A 22,074-nucleotide genomic window follows, 5' to 3' on the forward strand; every position below is an offset into this window, starting at 1 on the left:
AAAATCAGATCTTGCTTCCCATTGACTCCCATAGAAGGGGAAAATAGTCAATGGGGGGCGAGAGCGGACATTCTTCTAAATGTCTTCCTGTGTGTTCAGCAAACCAAAGAGATGTTTACAGTTTTCAAACAACCTGAGGGTGAGTCAACGATGACAGAATTTCCCTCTTTGTGTGAATTATCCCTTGAGTGCCATCAAACTGTAAACCCAATTCATGAACTGTTTAAAATTGACATTTATTTAAAATTTCATGGCATGTTCCTGGTAGTATTGGTTCATTCAAGAGGACATTTTTATTATTTGCTATTTCTCAATAAAACATAGTATCAGTGTTGTTGAGTTGATGTCAGATATAGAGTCTATAGTGGTAACACATTTGTGTGTGGTGTAGTTTGACCAGTCTTTTTTGTGGTTTTAAACGACTGCATCTGTCAGAATACGTGTCACTTCCTGATTGTAAGTTGAGCTGCTGCGGATGGCAGAAGTGTTCACTGACTACTCGCGGCAGTGTCCAGCATGATATGACTGGTATTTAGCAGGAGTGGGTGGGAAATTTTCACTACCCTCAGGAAATGAGCGTGCAGATTTGCTTTTTCTTCACTGGGTCATCAACATGCCTGTCATGTTCAAGATGGTACAACAGTCAACAGGAAACCGTTTCGCCACCAATTTGAAAGTTTGACATTTGAATGAAAAGTTCATCAGTCATTTTTGAGGCAGAGGAATGTTTTGCCACTTTCTAGTTCACCCAAAATCTGTAATCATTTATTCACCCTTGTGTCGTTGAAAATCTGTTTATGAGTCTTTCTCCTGTGAAACACAAAAGAAGATATTTTGAGAAATGTCTTACTGGTGTTCATACAATGGAAGTCTAAGGGGTCCAGTATTGTTTGGTCACCAACATTCTTCAAACTAGTTTCGTTTGTGTTGTGCAGAAGAAACTCATACAGGTTTAGAATAAAAATGAGGGTGAATAGATGATGAAAGATTTTTCTTTTTCCGGTGAACTATAGAACCAGGCTCAAAAATATTTGCAAGAACAAAAGCGCGTCGTCATTTTGTGAAACTACTGAATTATTCAGAAGTGTTGTGTGTTTTTCCCACACAACACCTTTGAGTGTATTCGCTGTGAAACAGCGGAAGTAGCTGCCACTTTTTGGCACGAGAAAACCACACGAGACGTGCAGAACTGTGCACATATGGACAAAAGTGCTCGCTGTTGTTGTGCACCGATGCACGTGCAGCCCGTGACTTTAAAATGCTTCTCCAAATGCTTGTAGCTTTTAACGGATGAGATTGCATCCCTATCTAAAGTGCATACATGTGTGTTGGGAAACTTTCTCAATGTAGCTGCACATCATAGGATTTCTGAACTGTGAATCAACAGGTCCAACAATTTACAAAATGATTTATGTATATCTATGAGCTATAAAAACGCTGATGTCACACACGAGTTATGTCTTATGTTGTTGTCTAAACGTTCTGGGTGGCCCTCGCACCTACAGCGTGTCGTACCCATTTCTGATAGTCCGGATGACTCGTGGCATTTAGATTTCTGAAACAGCTGATGATCAGACCTCAGATCAGCTCTGCTGTAGACGTCTGAAAGGTTTCCGCTCATTAACGGGGATCTCTCTCTCTCTCTTTAATTACCCTTCTGTAGTATGTGGCTGCGGGCTGAACCTACTGCTGCGTGCGCTTTTCTCAAACATGTGCTCCCAGCATCCCGCTTTCTGCGAGTCATAAGGAAAAGCCCCAGACCGTGACCTCACTAATCTGTCTTGCCAGTTTAAATGTCATTAGCCTGGTATCAGCGGCCCAACGCTCATGGAATAACCTGGTAGCATTTGGAGTTTAGATATCAGCTGGTGCTTGTTTGTGTCTGTTGTAACGCTGTACTAAGAGGAGGTTTTCATACAGAATTACGTGTTTGTGTTCTGTTTTTTGGGGTCACCAAAATGAAAATGATGTTTTTGTCGGAGCAAATAGCTATTAATGATGATTAATTGCTAGCTGCCTTTACATTGACATCTCTCTTAAAACTTTTAAATTCAGGTTAATTAAAAAATGTTTATGTTTACGTGAGTAAAAAGCACAGAATGAAATGATGCCGAACTGACATTTATTATGAAACCATTTGCGACAGCTCGATTCTTTGTTGCGAATCACAATATTTTTTGATTAAAACTTTATTATTTTAAATCAAAAAAAGTTGTGGATTGCTGCTTTAAGTTTGACAAATGTTAAGCACACAAAACAATTTTCGCTGTATGTAATTTGTGAGATAAATGTACATTTTTTAAATGAACTTATGGATTTAGTCATTTAATTGTATTTACCTTTATTTATCTCTTACCTTATTTACCTGTATTTTATTATAGTTACCTTCATCATAATGGTTTAAAATTATTGATTAAACTTCATTTGTCCATCATTTTTATTTATGTCTATAGCACATTATTGTTGTTGTTTTCATTTTTCCTTTTTTTCATTTCGTTTCATTCATTGTTGCAATTCATCCTTACAGAAAACTTTATAGCACAAAAACTGAACATTAAAATAGAAAAGGGTGTATAAAAATATGGATATAGAAATAGGACAATTACATAACATGGTGCTGTAGATTACATGTGAAAACCCCAGGGAACATTTAGGTCCATCTGTGCCCGTAAGAACTTTTCTGTATCTCTTTATTTTACAGTGAGATTAGTAAACGAAAATCTCACATACTCCTTCATGTGCAGGGCTGGATGAACAGATTGTGTTACGGCTAAATTTTGTCTTTTACGCTGTGGCCCGTTGATGTGGAAACTAGTTGCCCCGTTTGTATCTTGCCCGCTCCGGGCGGCTACTATACTGTAAGTTTAGAGCAAACAGCTACAAATGTCCACTTTGATATCAGTTTAGGCTACTGTGACCCTGTCCATGTGTTGTGTACAAGAACAGTATGAATCTTCGTACTCTTGTATAGATCGGCGGGTATAGAACATTGCTGTGTGAGTAAGAGCCTCACTTACCCTGCCTGCGCTCAGAGCGGCATATCGATTTTGGTCGTTTTTTTGTCGTTGCATTGACCGCTCATTATTGAACTTTGTAAAACTGGACACACAGCATGTACCTTTCGCTGTTTCTCACGCTTTTAGCTTTTTGTGTTCAACTGCACACGTCAGAATGACGCAGATGGCAGACTCTTGAAAATAATTAGAGGCGTGTGTGTTTCATAAGAAAGGAATAGAGAGTCTAGCTAAAGTGCATCTTGGAGGCCATAATTCTAGAGGAGAGAGAGATGAGGTGAAAATATATGTGCCGATAATGTACAGAGAGAGAGAGAGAGTTAAGCAGAGATGAAGGCAGAGAGGAAAGAGTATATGTACGGAAAATTGAATGTGATGAAGGAAAGGTGGAGTCATTCCTGTTATTTGTACCTTTTGCTCTCTCACTTCTTTTATAAATTGAATTTGCTTGTGTTGTTGTTCATGACAGTATTTCCATGTAAAGGATATGCCATACTTTCAGAAATATGCTTCGGGCACTTCAATTTAATGAATAATAAATATATATTTATTTGCACAAGTTAGTAGGATGAATAGAAAGCTTTTTTCTTTTTTTAGCTATTGTTCAGTAAGCAGTTCAGGGTTAGCCTACATGAAGGTGTTAACATTAAGATTATATCATTTTTATTTCATATTAATTCTGATATATTATCATATTAACTTTAATTTTATGGGAAGGGGTGGAACATTCAGGATTACACAAACCAGCTAATTCAAAAAGACCTGCGTAAGAACACCAGAGCTTGTTTGTATTGTTTTCTGCCAAAAAAATGTCACTTCCTAAGAGATGATGTCATTAAGGGTCTGTCTTCTTGTTTGTTGAAGAGATGTTTTAAAAGACTCAGAATAAATAGAAAGGGAAATAAAAAACAAGCTGTGTTTGTTTACCAAGATTTCCAAGTAATTTAAAGAAGAGAAAAATCAGAAAACAATCATTTTGTTTCTTAAACTTAAATTCACTGAGGCATTTCTTCAGGACACAGAGCGTGTCTCTTCGGCCTCAGTTGTCTGTTGAGGTAATTTTAGGCGGTTCATCAGCATGAGCGTTGATTCAGTAAATGTGACAGTCAACCAATCACGACGACTTGCCTCAGGGTTTCATAAGGTCGTATGTGAACAGTCGGATGGGGTCAGAGAAGGACAGGGGAATGATGATGACATCATAGTCTGCACCGTTCCAGACTATGTGTTTAAAACAACAAATATAAAAAGGTGTGCTGTCTGATTTATGTTCTTTACCTGGTGGATTATAAAATGAGTACTAAAGAAAATCCCCTTGACACAAGCCTTTTATTTTAAGAGAAAGTTAAATAAAAAATGTTTTGAATTAAGTTGTGGTTAACCGTTCTAGTTGTGGTGTGGAGGGCACACAGAACGGTAAAGAGAAATGATATCAATGGGATCTTTATATCGTCTTGATCTTTTTACTTGATCGTCAGCTTTTGAACAGTAAAACATTGACAGCCAATCAAAATCCATTGAAATTTAAAGGGCTCACGCTTTGAAAATGTGAATGCTTGAAACACAGTTATCCTCTGATTGTGTAATTGCTAATCTTGTTATCGTTCACGCTGTGCATAGGACCATAATATCAAAAGCTAACTTTTTTGGGCAACCACTTGACAAAACCATATTACCATAGCAACCTCATTGCAACCCCCTAGAAACCACCACATCCTAGCAGTTTGACAGACATGTAAGTTCTATAGATTGAATTGTTCTTTCTGTCTTCTTCTTCAGCTCTTCAGGGAAGTCCGAATCATGAAGATCCTAAATCATCCAAATATTGGTAAGTCACACATCAGTTTGGTCTGTTTTCAGATTTGTGTCTGTGGAGATGTTTAGGAATGTGTCGCGCAGAGCAGACGGTAGCGGAGGCCTCTATAATCCCCTGTGCAGGAACTCCCTCTTCTTTTCCCAGAGCCGCCACACCGCTTCCATTCATCCACCCGCCGGCTCCTCCCACCAGCACAAAAGCACTCCTGTGTGTCTCTCTGTGTGCCATTGTTAAGCATCTATCATCTGACGGGCCAGCACATGGCTCTCCCTCCCCCCATATCTCATGATGTCATCACTGGGTGGCCCCGTGCCCCTCATTCACCCCGCCGCCTAAATCATCCCTAAACTATCCCCCGTCCGCCATTCTGTCGAAATTGTATTCTGTGCCATTACGTATTGAACTTGAATGAGTTCCTACTGTTAAAACAGTACGTTCTTTATGTTATCGTGGGAGTAGTATGAATACATTTCCGACATTCGAGACTCATACACATTTTCGACTACTTTATAGTATGAAAGTAGTTGATTTCGGACGCAGCGAGTGTTTGTTTGTTGATACCCTTGTTTTGTGTTGTTCTGAATGCTGATTGGTCGATATAAAGTTAATTCGTCCATCTTCTCTATGTTGATGCGTATAGTGTATCCCTTCTGCAAATTTACTGTGGTTTTATCACAGTAAAAGTAGTGTAACATGATTTTTGGCAGATTTGTATAACCACAGATTTACAATGGTTAAGCTGCCGTAAAATCATTGTGGTGACCGTGAGTTATTTATAGTTATTTGAGAGTAAAGGTTTGGTTCATTTTGATAATGGATTGAGGTTAAATGACGAGGCCGGTGACTTGTTGGTGCCATAAAACATGGAGAACATTTGGCACAATACCTAAACCACATTGATAAATGATTGTATTTCGCGAAATATTTCTTTCTTTTCAAAGAAGTCGTCTGGGAACACAAGTGATGACTTGGATCACTGAATCATTTTTCAACCATCCAAACGAACTGATTTGTTTAAAGTAATCAGACACTGTTGTTATGTGTTGTGTGGTGTTAGGTAAAGGTTCCGTTGCATTGAAGCGTGGACGCACGTTTCACAAATGAATGACTGAACCAGTGAAAGCGATTGATGTGTTGGCGGTGAAAGTAAGATGTTAGCGGTGAGTGGGAGTGAAGGTAATTGCTAACTCTCAGCTCGGCCCACACGCTTCCTAACCATTCCTTCATTCAGATTTTACCTCCGCTAACTCTTTGAATAACCGCTTTTATCTCGACAAGTTTGATTGTCTTTTATACGCAGTCCTTATTTTACCTGCTGTGGGGCGTCTTTCCAGGAATCTGGAACCTTGTGGGCTGAGGAACACGAGGGTTGTCATGCCAACGCTTGCCACGTGCGGTCCCTTCTGCAATTATCTGCTCTGGACCGTGCTGGCATACGATCGGGCATCGCCTACCTCATCCTGACGCTCGGGCTCTGTGTTCCCATCTGGATTCCATGAGAGCACGGCGTCTGGTCACACGCTATCACGGCCCCGGCGATGACCTACTTTTTGTCCTTTTCTCGCATGCGAAGGAAAAAGGTGGAGCGGGTTGGCTGGAGAGGATGTGTGGGTTGTTGCTCTGGATCTGGTTGTGTCAAACGCAAGGCCTGGCACAATCAGGACAGCGTTTTCCCCAAAATGAAAATTCTGTCATTTATTTGACCTCATGTCATACCACATCCAGATGTTGTTATTTTTCGAAGGAAGAAGATATTGAAGTTTCGGAAATTTTGCCATGCAATGATGTTTCTTAGATGAGATTCAAGAAAGTGTTTAAAAATAACACAAAAAGGTCTAAAAGTTTGTTCATACCAGGACTAATGTGGTTCAGTATTTAAACGTTTCTGTTAATTGGAATCAAATAAAATGTAGTCCAGAATATTAGTTAAAAAACTTAAAATAAAATAAGTAATGTTGCCTTGAAACTGAGGCGCTGAAAGAACTATAATTATTAGCAAAATTATGTTTGCAATTCTTATGTTCTTTGTTATCTGGCATATTATTTAAAGCAATGAATGTTAAAATTTGTATTATATAAAAATGATATATAAAGTATACAAAATTACAAAAGCTATTTGGAATGACAAAATTATTTAGTTTATGGATCATAATAACATTTTATTAGAATATAATTATTTTAGGAGATTTTGTATGATGGTCTTTTGACAGAGTAGATGCAGTTGTGTCAACAGAGAAAGATCAAAGAAATTCATTTCACACAAGCTTGAGTGTGTTTGTATGCATGCGAGAGTGTTGAACGAAATCTATCATAGCTGTCACAGATGCACAGCTTTGCCTTCGCTGGCATTTACGATGTGACTATATTTGGTGCGCGGGTGTTGTGAGTACGTCTTTGATGTCGATGTGTCGGGTAGTATTACCTACAGCCTGGCCCATCAGTCACATTTCAAACAAACTTCAGTTACAGTAGTGTTTTCCTGGAGAGACGATGTCTATGGGGTTGTGGGTCAACAGTGGCTCACTGCACTGAATTACATCTGAGTTTATTCAAATCATTTAGGATTTCTGCTGGTGAATCATTACTTGAAGTTGTTCAAAAATGTGGCACTTCAGTGTATCTCACCAAGAAAATCTGGTCAAATAACAACCCAAAATCAAAGAAAAAATCGAAAACTTTTATTGTGCTTATTATTAACCCTGTTCTATGACCTGAGAACACTTTTCTGCATTGCGATTTTCATGACAAATAAGCACATTCTTATGTTTTTTTTGTCGGCAGTCATTTATAATATATTGTGACCTGATGCAGTGCTACGTTTCTCAGTCCAGTTCTTTTTCTGTTTTTTTGTTCTGTCTCCATTGTTCGCTTAAATGCGTGCTATTTTTAAACATGTACAATTTTTCACGATTAAGAAATGGCAAAAATTTCTCAAATCATGTACATGAGACTCATTTCAAAGTTATTGTATTCTATGTAATAGATAATGTCCTCCTCATGGGTGCTGCCGTTTTGAGATCACATGCCTGGCCAAGTGCATCTGATGTCATTATCCCCCATTATTGGATGGATATATAAAAAACATTAATAATTGATTCATATATTTTATGCATAATGCTGCATCCATAACTTTTATATAGGCCAATCTCTTGGGAAAAGCAAACTTGGTATTATTACGGTAAAAATTAAGTAACTATGTATTATTGGCAGATTGAATTGCATTTGTTACATACAAATATAATTTTTTAACTATTGGTTTAATAGTGAGACCGTAGGAGATTTGTGGTTTCTGTGGTTTACTAGAAAAAATGACAAAAAAAAACATGGTTACTTACTATAGTACCATGTACCATAATATTACCATATATACAAAAATACTCATAATTGTAAATAATGATCAGTGCTAATGTCTCGCTCTCTCTTTCTGTCTGTCTCTACAGTAAAGCTCTTTGAAGTTATAGAAACAGAGAAGACACTTTATCTGATTATGGAGTATGCCAGCGGTGGTGAGTTTGAAGTTTATGTGACTTGTGTGTTATTGTTATGTAACCCTGCACTAATGGGGTCTGTAATTATTCACGGTCCCCATCGTACTGAATGCACGAGGGCTATATGATTCACCAAATGCGTTTCTTCTCTTCATAGGGGAGGTGTTTGACTACCTCGTAGCGCATGGGCGCATGAAGGAAAAAGAGGCCAGAGCTAAATTTAGACAGGTACTATACTGCAGTGTACTCAATATTGTCCCACCCACTTTTTTGTTACCCTCTACTCCTGGCTCATTCACGTTGCCGTGGAAACATCAAGCAGCGAGATGCTATTGGGTAACGCCGGTGTGATTGGCAGGAGATGGCGTGAATCCTGTAGTTGCAGGGCGGAGGGTTTCCCAGTGGGGTGAATGTGACCCATTTACGTGACTTTTGGTTTGGGGTCATGAACTAAATACGGTTTGAAAAGTTTAAGACCTGCTTACGGAAAACATCCTTGTTAAGTGTCCCTGCCGACATTGCAGTAACAATGTGATGCAAAATATGCGTTAGTAATACAGGGCACAACGTGTGAGATGTTGTATCTCACAATGCATTTTCGATCTGACAAAAAAAGTCCAATATATAGTCAACAAAAATAATGTGTCCAGTGAAGCACCTCTGACTAACTATAGACAACACACACCAATAGCATCAATTACTCCATGTGTTTTGCTCAATGACCCTTGTGTCTCATCCCACTGTGTTGATCAGTCTGATGTGTCCGTACAGTGGGTTAGCCCACAGCTGATGCTCACATCTGTAGTCATGGTGATGGGGTCTCCCTGTAAGCCCCCCCACACACAGCTCCGTCCTCTGCTGCTGTGCAGACAGCTTATCTGGGTCAGGAACGAAACACCACTGAGATCTCAGTAGAGCAGAAAAAACAAGCAGCCGGAGGAAGAAATGGAAATCTGTCCTGGCATCTGATGTCTGGGACACGATTGCACGAATATTGAACATCTTTGTTTGAAAATGAGAAGAGAGAGATAAAACAATGAGATTTATATAAAGTGGATCACTGCTGATATCACAAGCCAGTTTTATTTGTGTGACAAAAATAGCCGATGAGAATAATGTTGTTTTTTATTTGTTGGTTTTGCTGACATTGATCTTGGAATTCAACCAGGAGCTTTTATTGTGAGGATAGATAGGGACAATTTTCATTTTATGTTGTCAATGAGACAAAACTAGATTTCTGTAAATCGTTTACTACTATATTTGGGTATGTAAAGCTTTCCAACATTGCAAAAAATGTGAAATAAATGTAGAACATTAAGGAATACACTTGCATTGAATTAATTGATCAATCCCTCAATGTCTCACCCAGATCTCGGCGTTCTCTCTCTCTCTCGTGCATCTTCCTAAAACATGTGACTGAACCGCCTTCACATCCTTCCTTTTCCAATCAATTGTTTTCTGGAAAAACGCGATCATGAAAAATGTTTATGTGTTATGCTTAACGCTGTCTGTTATTCACTCACCTGTTTCTTTACCCACTTTATAAACCTTTCTTTGTTTCTTCTCTTCAACTTTAGATTGTATCAGCTGTTCAGTATTGCCATCAAAAGCGCATCGTTCATAGAGATCTCAAGGTAAGATTATCATCCTTCACTATTTACATTAACATTTATGCATTTGGCAGATGCTATAATCCAAAGTGACATACATTGCATTATCCTATACATTTATACTTGGGTAGGTGCAAACCCCTGGGATCGAGCCCACAACGTTAACGCATTGCTCTTACCACTGAGCTACAAGAAAGCTTTATTTACATTTTCCTCGTTCTAAGTTTCCTTACTAAACCTTATAAAACATTTTCTGAAATTGGTTGAGATATCGACAACCTCAGGTGTAGCTCTATAGATCTCTCAAAATCCTGCCCCATAATCCTGCCCCAGCTTGGAATTTGATAAGAAGCTTAAATGAATACTGATTATCGTAAAAATCATTGAAAAGTTTTAAATCCTTAGGCCTATATCTTCCAAATGTAAATGTGGTCAATGTTTTGGAGCATATACTGTACGTTTATAGGATATATTATTTCCTTAAGGCGAACAGTATTAAACAACAAAAATCGTATTCTTATTACATTTTTGTTTCATTGTGACTAAACGTGTATTATCAATTATCACTTTCTGCTTAAAATGGGTCTTTTATAGCTTTTGTCTTTTTGCCATTTTATTGTATTATGAGAGGAAGAGACAGAAAGCAGATTTAGATACGAATCTGCGTTTATTTTTGGTGTCTTTGAAACGGTTCTTTAAATAAGGAAAAGCATACAAAAGACCTGAACAGCAAATTCCTTTCATATTTCTGCATGTGACATTTGTCATAAAGCCTAGTGAACCGACATGTGTATTTGTTGTATTCTTTCTCCTTTTTGTTGGTTCAACCTTTAAAATAAAGTCAACTTAAAAATATGAGTTAATGAATTCAATGCAAACTCGTTGTGTTGACTGATATTTTTAAGTTGAATTTACTTATTTTTTGAACCAGTTCAACCAGCAATTTTTTTACAGGTTAGAACTAATTGCATTAGCTACCTGCAAGTTTTCACAGTGGTACTTGCATTAATGACGGAAACTTAACACGGTTCGAGGCCAGATACAATACAGTCTGAAAAGGCGAAATCTGCTTGTAATTGAACTCTGGTTTAGAGTGAATAATCAAACTCTTTGGAGTCTGTATGTCTGTTGAACATCAACAGTGAAGAGCAGACCAACGCAAGCAGAACTTTTAAAGATTCCTCGTCCATCCCCCTCAGTGTCGCCACACTCCATTACTCGCACTACATTATCCTTTCCATACTGATGTTCAGTAAATGATGCATAAGGACGCAGCTGTCGAAAGCACTTGTGTGAGGGAAGATAGGTGGAAATCAGGGTCTGCTGAAGCGTAACCCTTTATTTTGTTGTATGCTGCACCTTCACTGTGTGTAACTGACTGTTTTTATTTGTTTGTAAGGGGAAGGTCAATGTAAGGGGCATTACATTTCCATTATACTCTTCGAGTTCTTTTGTGGTTCTAGAAGGACTCACACTTGACTACAAAATCAAAAGAAAAAATTACATTTGGTGTAAAGTAAATTGGTAACAATGTTTCAATGTCAGGGGATTGCACATAGTCAGAAAAAAATGTATAGTACAATACAATGTTAGTCGCTTTGGATAAAAGTGTGTGCCAAATACATAAATGTAAAAGCTAAAAACCCTTCTTTGTTTCTTTACATCTTCCATGCAGGCAGAAAACCTCCTGCTGGATGCTGACATGAACATTAAGATCGCAGACTTCGGTTTCAGTAATGAATTCACACTTGGGAATAAGCTCGATACGTTTTGCGGCAGTCCGCCATATGCGGCCCCTGAACTTTTCCAAGGTAAAAAGTATGATGGCCCGGAGGTGGACGTGTGGAGCCTGGGGGTCATTCTCTACACGCTGGTCAGTGGATCGCTGCCTTTTGATGGGCAGAATCTAAAGGTTAGTGTGCTCAGTACTGAAAGGTCATCGTCCTAAACCTTCACAGAGAATCATACAAACGGACCGCAGACACATGCCTCTGGATTGGTGGATAGTGTCGTTTTTTGGGCAATTTTTAATCCAGAAGTTAGACATTGTAGCTTTAATAATAGTTAAAATCATTCTTCAGATGATCATTTTCTCTAAAGCTGCTTTGAATTGTGTTTTGTAAAGTGCTATACGAATAGAATGTCTTACTAAAATATTCCACAGGAACTTCGCGAGCGAGTGCTGAGGGGTAAATATCGAATCCCCTTTTACATGTCCACTGACTGTGAGAACCTCCTGAAACGCTTCCTGGTGCTGAATCCAGTCAAACGGGGCACGCTCGAGGTGAGGGATTATACCTTCATTTTACACCTAAATCTCTCATTTCCTACAAACCATCATCCCCTTTTATCCTCTCTCCGTTGCATCCCTCGCCCTGAGTGCACGCTGTCATCACAGCATGCATTCTCCACCCCTCATTAATTAAACATGAGCACAGAAGAACAGACACACCCTGTTTCCGACTCACAGAGGTCCATGGAAACAGCGCCCCCAGTGTCCATGTGACGTAACTGCAGGGTGATTATTTGCTGATTTATGTAGACTTAAAATGATTGAGGATTTAACCATGCCCCACATGCTCTATATCATCTGAAGTGAGAAATCAAGTGAAAAACAATCGAAACTGCATTACAGTAAATTAGTTTTTAACAGAGAAATCTGTATTATGGATAGACATTTTATTAAAAAATGCTTTTGTTTTAGTTTTAATTTTGCACAGATGTAAATAATCTGAGTGATAATTATTTTGCATGTCACTGTATTGCAATGTATATCTCTCAAAAAAATAAGCCGTTAGGGAACAGACTGCGTCACTGATTTCCCACTTTTAGACAATTTTAAAACATTCAGATAGATGAACATCTCACACAGGTGTGTGTGTCTGTTTCAGCAAATCATGAAGGATCGGTGGATCAATGCAGGCAGTGAGGAGGACGAACTTAAACCCTTCCTTGAGCCGGAACTGGACATCACGGACCAGAAGAGAATCGGTATAAAATCAGCACCTTTTACGTGTTTTGTCTGTTCTTATGAAATTGGAAGGTTGTGTTTTATTTCATATGTACAGTGGTTACTGCACCTATAGTTCTGCATTATATCTGTATGTATGATTTAAACCTTCTCTTTATATCATGCTTTACATAAGTGTTAAAAAACAAAGTGCTAAAAGCAAGAATGCATTAGGAGACAGAAAGGAATCCAACCGCTTCTGTTAATGTACCCATAAATAAATCAAACTTAAAAAGTGTCTATTGATTAAGCATCATAGGTTTATTTGTCTACCCACGGCGGGTCGTTGATGCAATTTTGCTTATAAATGAGTAAAAACGTTTTTTTGTTTTGTTTTGTTACGTCGGGTTGCTGTCACAGGTTTTAATGCAAACCACTATTCGGAAAGGCCAAAAATTCAAGGTGTTTTTTTCATAGCCAAATGATCACATTCACATCACCACAGTTTCCAGAGTTTTCCATGTACAGTCACGACAAAGTAGCAGTTATTTGTTTGTTGCTGAACCAAAAGCAACAGTTTGACTATACTGTGTTTACATCCGGCAGGACGAAACATAATCCACATTTATAGACATATTACTGGAAAATGTTTGTGTATGGATTATCAGATTAGATCAGTTTTTACAGGGTTCAGCTAGCATATTTTGTTTTTAAATACCACCAAGAGAGAATCAGAGATTTTGATGTGTTTGGCTTTACTGAATTGCTTGAAGTTTTCTCCCAGATGTTGGAAATGTGTGTGTGGCAGTAAATCCGTTTTATTTTCCACACAAGCCATTAGAACAGCGTGCTTCATTCAACGTGATGCTGAAAGCGGTTGGCGTGTCTGTGGGCATCATCATCACTGGCTTTGAGTCCAGGGATCGATGATGTCAGACTTGACCCGTTCCTCTCACTGATACTGCAGGGCAGTCTGGCTTTCAAACTCTCTATTGATCCAGTTCTGTGTTCCTAACAGCATTTGCTGCTGGTGCAAGAACAATTCAGTTGAGCTGAGAGTCACATTTAATATAACACAAAAAAAACGTATTATCTTGTGACCAATTAAAGGGAGTGAACGCTTTTTCTCGCAAAATTAACAATTATTTTATCACCAATTTTCCAAATTATACAAAAAATCGCTGTTTATTTGACTAGTGGTATACTGATAGGTACTGTAAGACTGTCTTTTTTGACAGCCATAAAATCGTGTTGTATCAAATGTGTTTTTTGTTCGCAACTTACCGACTTGTTTTTAATAACCTAGTGGACTGTGTTGTATTTCAGATATCATGGTGGGCATGGGCTATTCGCGGGAGGAGATCCACGAATCTCTAACCAGGATGAAGTACGATGAAATCACGGCTACATACCTCCTCTTAGGCAGAAAGTCCACAGAGGTGAGCTTTCTCATGCATATGCACACAAATGTCAAAAGCGGGCTGATATGTTGACTGGGTTGTATAACCGGGAGGCATGGGAGCAGTATTATCAAATCTGATGCATGGGTGAGCGTCGCATTAGCGAAGCAAATACATTTTTTTTCATCGAATCACAGTTGGAGGCGAGCGATTCCAGCTCCAACAGTAACCTGTCGTTGGCCAAAGCCCGACCCAGCAGCGAGCACAACAACGGCCAATCACCATCTCACCTCAAAGTCCAAAGGAGCATCTCCTCCAATCAGAAGCAGCGTCGCTTTAGTGACCAGGGTAAGCACTGTTTTCATCTCTACTCTATTTTGTCGATGCCCCATGCCTTTCTGATCTCCATTCTTTCTAATGTTTCCATTCAAAGCTGGTCCGGCCATTCCCTCGGTTGGACATCCCAAGAGGAGTCAAACCACTTCTGTAGAAAGCGAGCATAAAGAGGAGGGCAGCGCACCGGCACGCAAGTCCAGCTCGTCCGGGAGCCGAGGCATGGGCCCTCCGAGCCCCATGCTGGGCAACGCCAACAACCCCAACAAGGCCGACATTCCTGACCGGAAAAAGAGCTCCGGTACTCCTGGGGTAAGAAGGCAACTTTTGGGAATCTTTGTGAATAACTTTTTTAAGTATGAAAGACGAGCTGGGTTGAAGAATAATGTTGTGTTCACACCAAACACAAAGCACCACGCATCTTGCTTTTTTTCTCGCAGAAATAGTTTATTTTCGCGCAAGTGATGCGGAAAACATCAGGCAACGGTCTTTACGCGTCCTGACCTGTCAAACAATAGGTGTCAATAAGCTTTTTGCGCGAACTTCTTGCTCGACTTGAAATTTTTCAACTCGGGCAGAAGACTTGATGGATGCGTGATCGTGGGAATCGACGTGAATGACGTGGATCGGGCTTTTCGGTTGCAATAAGTTGAGTTCCCCCGGATGGGGAATTGGAAGTTAAATAAATATTGAACTCGAGCGAGAAATTCGTGCAAAGAGTTAATTGACACTTATTGTTTAATACATCCGAATGCGTGAAAACTCTCTGTATCGTTCACGTCTATTCATGTCTTTCCATTAATTTAACATATAATTTACTTGCACGCATCACTTAATACGCATTTGGTGTTAAAATAAGACTTAATCTAGGATTTTGTGTTTCCGCAGAGCAATTCTGTGTCCAGCGGTATGACAAGAAGAAACACGTACGTGTGCAGTGAGAGAAACGCAGCGGACCGTAACTCTGTCATCCAGAACGGCAAAGAGAACAGGTGAGAGCCACTTTTTCAGGTTGTAAGTTAGCAACTCTTTTATAACCAGTTGGTTTATGAAAACTGCATTGTAGCCATCACACATATATTCTTACAAATTCAATGTCTGATGGAGGATCTGTGCACGTATAGATTGAGAATTTGACACACAGACACACCAGGATATGGTCTATTTGAGCCTTTTTTAATCATAAGGAAAAGTCTACATTAGATGTTTTTGAATTCTGGGTCTTTGGCCACAAAGAGGCCACTGTTCATGGCTATTACATCTCAAACAAAAGATGGGCATCCCTGTTGTGCCAGTCTGCCATGATGAACCTCTCAGCTTTGCCATGTACACCAAAGGGGAAATGGAGACCATGGCCCGCATCCTATATTAGGATTTGCAAAACTTCCCAAACTTTTGTGGGTTCGCTGAATGACTGGGAGACTAATTTGTCCCAAGCAAGCGACGTATATTATACTCGCGTTTGGAGGTAGCTTCATTATTTTATTCAGATACAGCTAAACACAAAGCACTGAAAGCAGGGGTTGGGAGTTTTTAAGAGTTTTTAGTGCTGTTGGCTTTAAATGTTTGTGTAAAAAATGAGGTGTCAATATAGATTTTTAACCAAATGAATTGCATGGTATGAGATTTAATTCAAGCTATAATTCTTAACCTTTTTTTGACAAAAATTAGTAAAGCAAGTGCAGATAGAAAATGTATCTACCTTTTTCGCCTCATTTAACAACAGTCAGCTAGTATTAATGATTTATAATATAAGCTGTCGATAACTGTATCATAGGAAATATCAGATTGACGTTATTTAACTTCAACTAAGTGCATAAAGTCACCTGTTTTAAACAAATACACTGATAGAAAGGCTAACATTATCGATTTTTGAAGGAATGGAGTACATGATCCATCATAACCCCTCCCTATCTTATTAAACTCTTTTTATTCTTTTTTCCTTATCTTTACTTTCACATAATTTGATCTACATACTACGATTCATGCCAACGCTGTTTATTTGTTCGTCTGCCATTGGCCAGTCTGAGCGAAATGTCGGGTCGTGTCAGCGCAAGCCCGACGGCGTATACCATGGCTCTCGCCGCCTCGTCAGCCTCGGTCCGACTGCGCCACCAAAAGGCTGCATCCATGTCGGCCTCCGGACACACCTGCCGCACCTCTGACCTCTTCAGGCCTAAGTAAACACCAATAAGCGTCTGTCTCTAATCTTAGTGTTTCCCGAATGTCTCGCTCTAACGTCCTTTGACCTGATGTCTGCGACTCTGATATCCTCAAGTCTCATCCCGTGCGGCCCCCCCACATACCACCTGGCGAGGAGATTCCTGCATCTTCCAACTCGAGACATCACAACTAACCCGTTGTGTCTAATATATCCCACTAATATAGGATATGAACTTCACTAACCTTGTAAAATGACTAGTAAGATGTAATAAATGTTTGATGGTAGTTTCGTTGAACTAATGTGCAAAGGGGGTAAAGAAATTATTTGCGTAATAATTTGTGAAAAATGTTATATACTCACCCTCATTGTATTTCATGAAAGATATGGAAAAAAACATGCATTTTGGAATGAATTGAGATGACAGTTTTCATTTTTGGATGAACCAACCCCTTTGAGAGTCTGTGGTCTTCCCATCATTCCCTGGACCGATTGACACAGAGGGTCAAGTAAGAGTGACCTCACACTCCTTACAAAGAAACGTGAAGGCCCTTTATGAATATACATGAGATAAACCCAAAGGATTCACAATGGTGTTGAAGCTGTAGGTCAGGTATAGAACCGCAGAAATTTTACTGGCACATGTCAGGTACCTTACACAACCACACAGGATTTTAAGAATCTCTGGGTATTAAAATGTTCAATTCAATTTGAACCAAATCCGACAGCATTTTATCGTACCCACCATAAGAGTCGCTCACCTTTTTTTATTCTGAATTTCTCCTAATTTTCCCCAAACCTCCTCAGTACGTGCACGGCTCAGACGACTCCGAGGAACCCCGGCGCTTCCACCCACAGCATCAGTAGCGTGACCCCTCCGGATCGGCTGCGGTTCCCTCGAGGAACGCTGAGCCGCAGCACATTCCACGGTGGTCAGCTGAGAGAGAGACGCACGGCCACTTACAACGGACCTCCCCCCGCCTCTCCCACCTTATCGCACGACGCCACGCCTCTCTCGCAGTCCCGAAGCCGCGGATCGACAAATCTCTTCACAAAGCTGACGTCCAAGCTCACGCGCAGGTAAGTGAATGCTACATGCCGTCAATGCAAAACCGAACATTATTATCGCACCCGAAAACTCCTGGACACCGAAATATTACCTTGATTTGTTTTCATCTAGTTACATTTTTTAAATATACCAATGCCATCAGATTCACCTTCATATCCCTAGGAGACGACACATCTGCTCTAGATGTTGATCGATGTCTCTCTTCTCTGTTTGTTTTGTAGAAACATGTCATTCAGGTTTGCCAAAAGGTAGGCTCTGTATGATGTTAACTTTAACGTCTGACCATTTTAACTGAACTGAAAACGTAACTTTTAACTCTTGTGTAAATACGTGTTTCGATTAATTGCCTGTCACTCACCTTTTGACACCGTTGTCTCACTCGGACTGTGATGGAGCATGCCCGAGACGTCTCATGAGCAGAACTTTACTAATCTTCAATGCATGACTGCTCACAGGATACGACCGAGCACAACCTCTAGAGTCTCCTTACAGTATTAAATATTATAGACAGTTTATTTTTCCTTCACAGCTTTTGTCTTTCAGGAAGATTGGTTTTTGGGTTAGATGATGTTGTTACGGTATACAATAGAGGAAACGTTTGTTTCAGTAATTCTTAATTCAGACACAGAGAATGTCAAAACCCCTCATAGCTTCTACTTTTATCAAATTAATATTTTTAAAACAAGATATTTTTAACTTATTGTTTATTTATAGTTGCATCTTTTTTTTTATCATAATCACCTTTTTTTATTTTATTTTGTATTTATGTTCTTTGTGTTTGTATAAATAAATATACAGTATATATACATATTTTTGTTTAAATTATTATTTAAGTATTTAATATTTTTGTTTATATCATCTATTATTTTAATATTCTTTTCATTAATTTTTTATTTAAAAAAGGAAACCGTTTTTTATTTGTTTTCTTATTCAGCATTTTTCTTGTTGTTTATTTTTAGTATAATTATCTTAAAGTTATTAAATCAATATACATTTACTTGAGTGACCCACAATATTTAATTTTGGTTTATGGAACAAAGTAAGTTTATGTTTCAAGTAAGCAAAAAATTCTGCCATAGGGGTAAGAAACTTTTACTTGAATTTAGTTTGACCTTTTTCTTTAGTACTTACTCAAGTTTATTTTCCTTATCTGGTACACCTTTTTGCTTGTTTTAACAATTTTTTGTTATAACATTACACTACACACTATAGTAATACTAGGGCTCATTTTCTTAATGTTTCTAAGATTCCCCCATACAGTTATACAATTATTTATTTCTTCTTCATGACATCATGATCTACATCACTTTACCTATTCATCTTCTCTGACTACGTCCAGCAAACTCCCGCTATAAATTAACCGATTGCTCTTGATTGTGTAATTCAGGCCACCCTATTGGGCTCTTAATTTAGCTGCTGACAGATGTGGAGATTGAAAAAGGCTACATCTCTGCAGTTAAGGTACCGAGATCGACCCCTTCCCTTCTTGTTCCAGCCCTCATGCTCCAGAATTCTCCTATAGGCGCTCCTTTTCGACCTCCCTGTGTCGCTTCGTCAGGTGGTCTCGCAGCCCCAGCACTTCTGTTATTCCTGCCAGTGCTGTTATGACATCAAAAGATTACAGCTTGACAATTTATGTATATTTTGTATTTCGTAGTGCTGTTTTTGTGTTTGCTCAGACAACGCTCAAAGTGTTCCCTAAAGAGAATAGATGTCTTCCAGCGCAATAGCTTTCTCAAGTGACTTATTCCCAGTAGCGGCCTTTGCTATGTTTCACGGCCTCACAACAGAAGGGGCCTCCGCCTACACTCAAAAAAGAAAAACCGCTACGCATGCACCATGCAGTGAGGAATGTTAAGGGGACTAAAGGGAAAAGTATTGTCAAAATTATTTAAAAAGAAACTTTATTATCAAGATAGGGGGCAATTAAATCATGTTATTTTAAATTGAAATATATGCCACCATGGCATAAAATGCAACATTATGAGATCACTAAATAAAGGAAATCTTCATAGCTTTTGCAGCATGTACAATGTTATAAGTGTCATAATTGAAATACGTGGGAAAATATGCTATTTGTATCATTTAGGGATGCAAATTTTCACTTTGACAACATTTTTGATCTTTAACATTTGTTCTTTACAGTTTTCATTTTCTTTTAACAATTATGCTCAAAATATTTGCTCATTTTATTCCTAACAAATAATCTATAAACAATAAAACAGTAGGCTACAATGACAAACCCGATTATATTTAATGTAGTTTTATGAAGAAAACCGAATAAGATGGATATTACATAATATAAGCGTAACAACACGAAATAAATTATTTTTATAATAAATACACAATAACAGTAAAACAAAGACAAATTCCATGATATTAAACGAACAATATACTAACAAACCTTCTCTTGCCCTTTTGTGTCCACCATCATCTTGACGCGCCTGACTTTTTAAGAAACTGCAAAGTAGACGCGGCTCCATTCATCTGAAGCGACTGAACTAAATTTACTTTATTTCTAATAACAAAAGAATCTTATAGTGATTGTAAAATAGTTCTGTTCAAACAAATAAAATACAGGGTGGATAGAATTCGTTTACAACGCTACTGGCTGAAATATATAAATGTTAAATATAGTGTTTATAAAATAAATGGGGGCCTCCAACTGTTTCTTTGAAACGTGCATCTGAATTGCAAAGTCTGCTTATTCCCAAAGATACAGAGCTGTTTTTATTATAGGTTTGTTTCATATAAATGAGAGAATGTTTTGTTTATTTAGAAACCAGGAGTCTTGCAGACAAAAAAAACTCACATTTATAATACATAACAATGAGTTACTCATTCTGGAAAAGACAGCAATTCAGGCAACTTTAAATAGTTAAAAGTTGTGTTTGTAAGTCTAAAGAGACTTTAAAGTAAATTTTAAAGTAAATGTTGATCCATGTGAACCATGGATCAACATGGTCCTTTGACTTCTAAATGTGTCATATTAGAGCGTGTCCTGCATCTGTCTGCTTATCTTCACTTCATATCTTCTCCTTTGACTCTTGCACATTGTCCATATCATTGCATGACCATTCCATACACTTTTCATGTCGTAGTGTGTAGAATGAAGAAGATAAGTCTGAATATGTCTGTATTTGAAAAGTATTGTTTCATAGCTCTCTGGGATGTCTTAATTAACTGTACAATTACATTTACATTTTGCAATATGTCATACAGGAGCAATAATACAATAGGTGCTCATACCAAGTTACTAGTTTCAACAAAAGCCAGAACAATACCTGTTGAGAGAAAGAGGTCGACCTTTACATACCATTATTGTTATGAAATGCTTATTTTTTTGTTTATATTATTTATATACAGCTTTCATAAGTTTTGAGATCTGACTTTAATTTTTTTTCTTGGACAGTCCACACAAAGTCAGTTGTATCAACTGAATGGGATTTGTTAAATCCTATGATACAGGAAGTGTATCTTCTCTTCTGTCTTTTTATCATTCCATCTTTTGGTGTCTAGGTCTAAAAGAGCGTTCTGTGTTGAGAGCCTCTCTAACATTGTCTTTGATATTTCCTTTCTCTCCTCTAGGATTTAGATTAGCTTTTCATCCTTTAACAGAAACTGAAATTGTATTGCCTTTAAACTTTGTTCTCTCTGTCATACATTTCTTAAGAGTGCCGGCAGAATGTGATAGAAATGGGAGGTGTGAGGATTCAAGGTGAGAGAGGACATCGGGTTTTCCTTTATATACTGTACCCTTTCATTGTTGTCATCACTGCATCCCCGCATCTTTTGTATTTGCCCATCTGTGGTTTTTGAACAGCAAGATCAAATGAGCACTTTTAGTCCAGCCTAATATATAATTAGATTTAGATTTAAAGTGACTGTTCACCCAATAATTAAAATTAATTTCAGACATTAGTATTAAGCAATCATCTGGTTTCATGAATGGCTTGTAAGAGCAATTGCTCTGCCACTTTGTGGCAAGACAAGGAAGTGCAACATGATTATTAATAGCACTTGTTAAAGCACATATATGGTTACCTAAAGAATAAGACCTTCTTTAGATTTCTCTCAGTTAATAACTAGCAATCACACAGAACACCATGTTTTGGATAAAACAGTTTTCAAAATCAGACTTCATGATATCTCTAGTTCTGTCTTAAGATGTGATTTGTTTGTTGTTTCATACACTTTTCATGCATCTCTGCATGATTATGTTTGCATATACTG

General features: G+C 38.4%; 1 protein-coding gene across 6 annotated transcripts in view; it reads left to right on the top strand.

Annotated features, from left to right (window-relative positions):
• The window catches only part of mark3b (MAP/microtubule affinity-regulating kinase 3b), a 38,893-nt gene that overhangs the window by 14,734 nt on the left and 2,085 nt on the right, over positions 1-22,074 (top strand). The window contains exons 4-18 of one of the 6 annotated variants that reach the window (XM_056763963.1): positions 4,794-4,842; positions 8,271-8,336; positions 8,476-8,546; positions 9,896-9,952; positions 11,604-11,840; positions 12,093-12,212; positions 12,820-12,919; positions 14,205-14,317; positions 14,476-14,626; positions 14,712-14,923; positions 15,500-15,603; positions 16,636-16,791; positions 17,580-17,852; positions 18,063-18,089; positions 21,515-21,559. In XM_056763963.1, coding sequence (XP_056619941.1) covers positions 4,794-4,842; positions 8,271-8,336; positions 8,476-8,546; positions 9,896-9,952; positions 11,604-11,840; positions 12,093-12,212; positions 12,820-12,919; positions 14,205-14,317; positions 14,476-14,626; positions 14,712-14,923; positions 15,500-15,603; positions 16,636-16,791; positions 17,580-17,852; positions 18,063-18,089; positions 21,515-21,559 — 1,781 coding nt within the window. The remainder of the gene's footprint in view (positions 1-4,793; positions 4,843-8,270; positions 8,337-8,475; positions 8,547-9,895; positions 9,953-11,603; positions 11,841-12,092; positions 12,213-12,819; positions 12,920-14,204; positions 14,318-14,475; positions 14,627-14,711; positions 14,924-15,499; positions 15,604-16,635; positions 16,792-17,579; positions 17,853-18,062; positions 18,090-21,514; positions 21,560-22,074) is intronic. The other 5 variants (XM_056763964.1, XM_056763966.1, XM_056763965.1 and 2 more) reach the window with 5 other exon arrangements.

The sequence above is a fragment of the Triplophysa dalaica genome, chromosome 13 (genome assembly GCF_015846415.1).
Source record: "Triplophysa dalaica isolate WHDGS20190420 chromosome 13, ASM1584641v1, whole genome shotgun sequence".
Classification (NCBI taxonomy): Eukaryota; Metazoa; Chordata; class Actinopteri; order Cypriniformes; family Nemacheilidae; genus Triplophysa; species Triplophysa dalaica.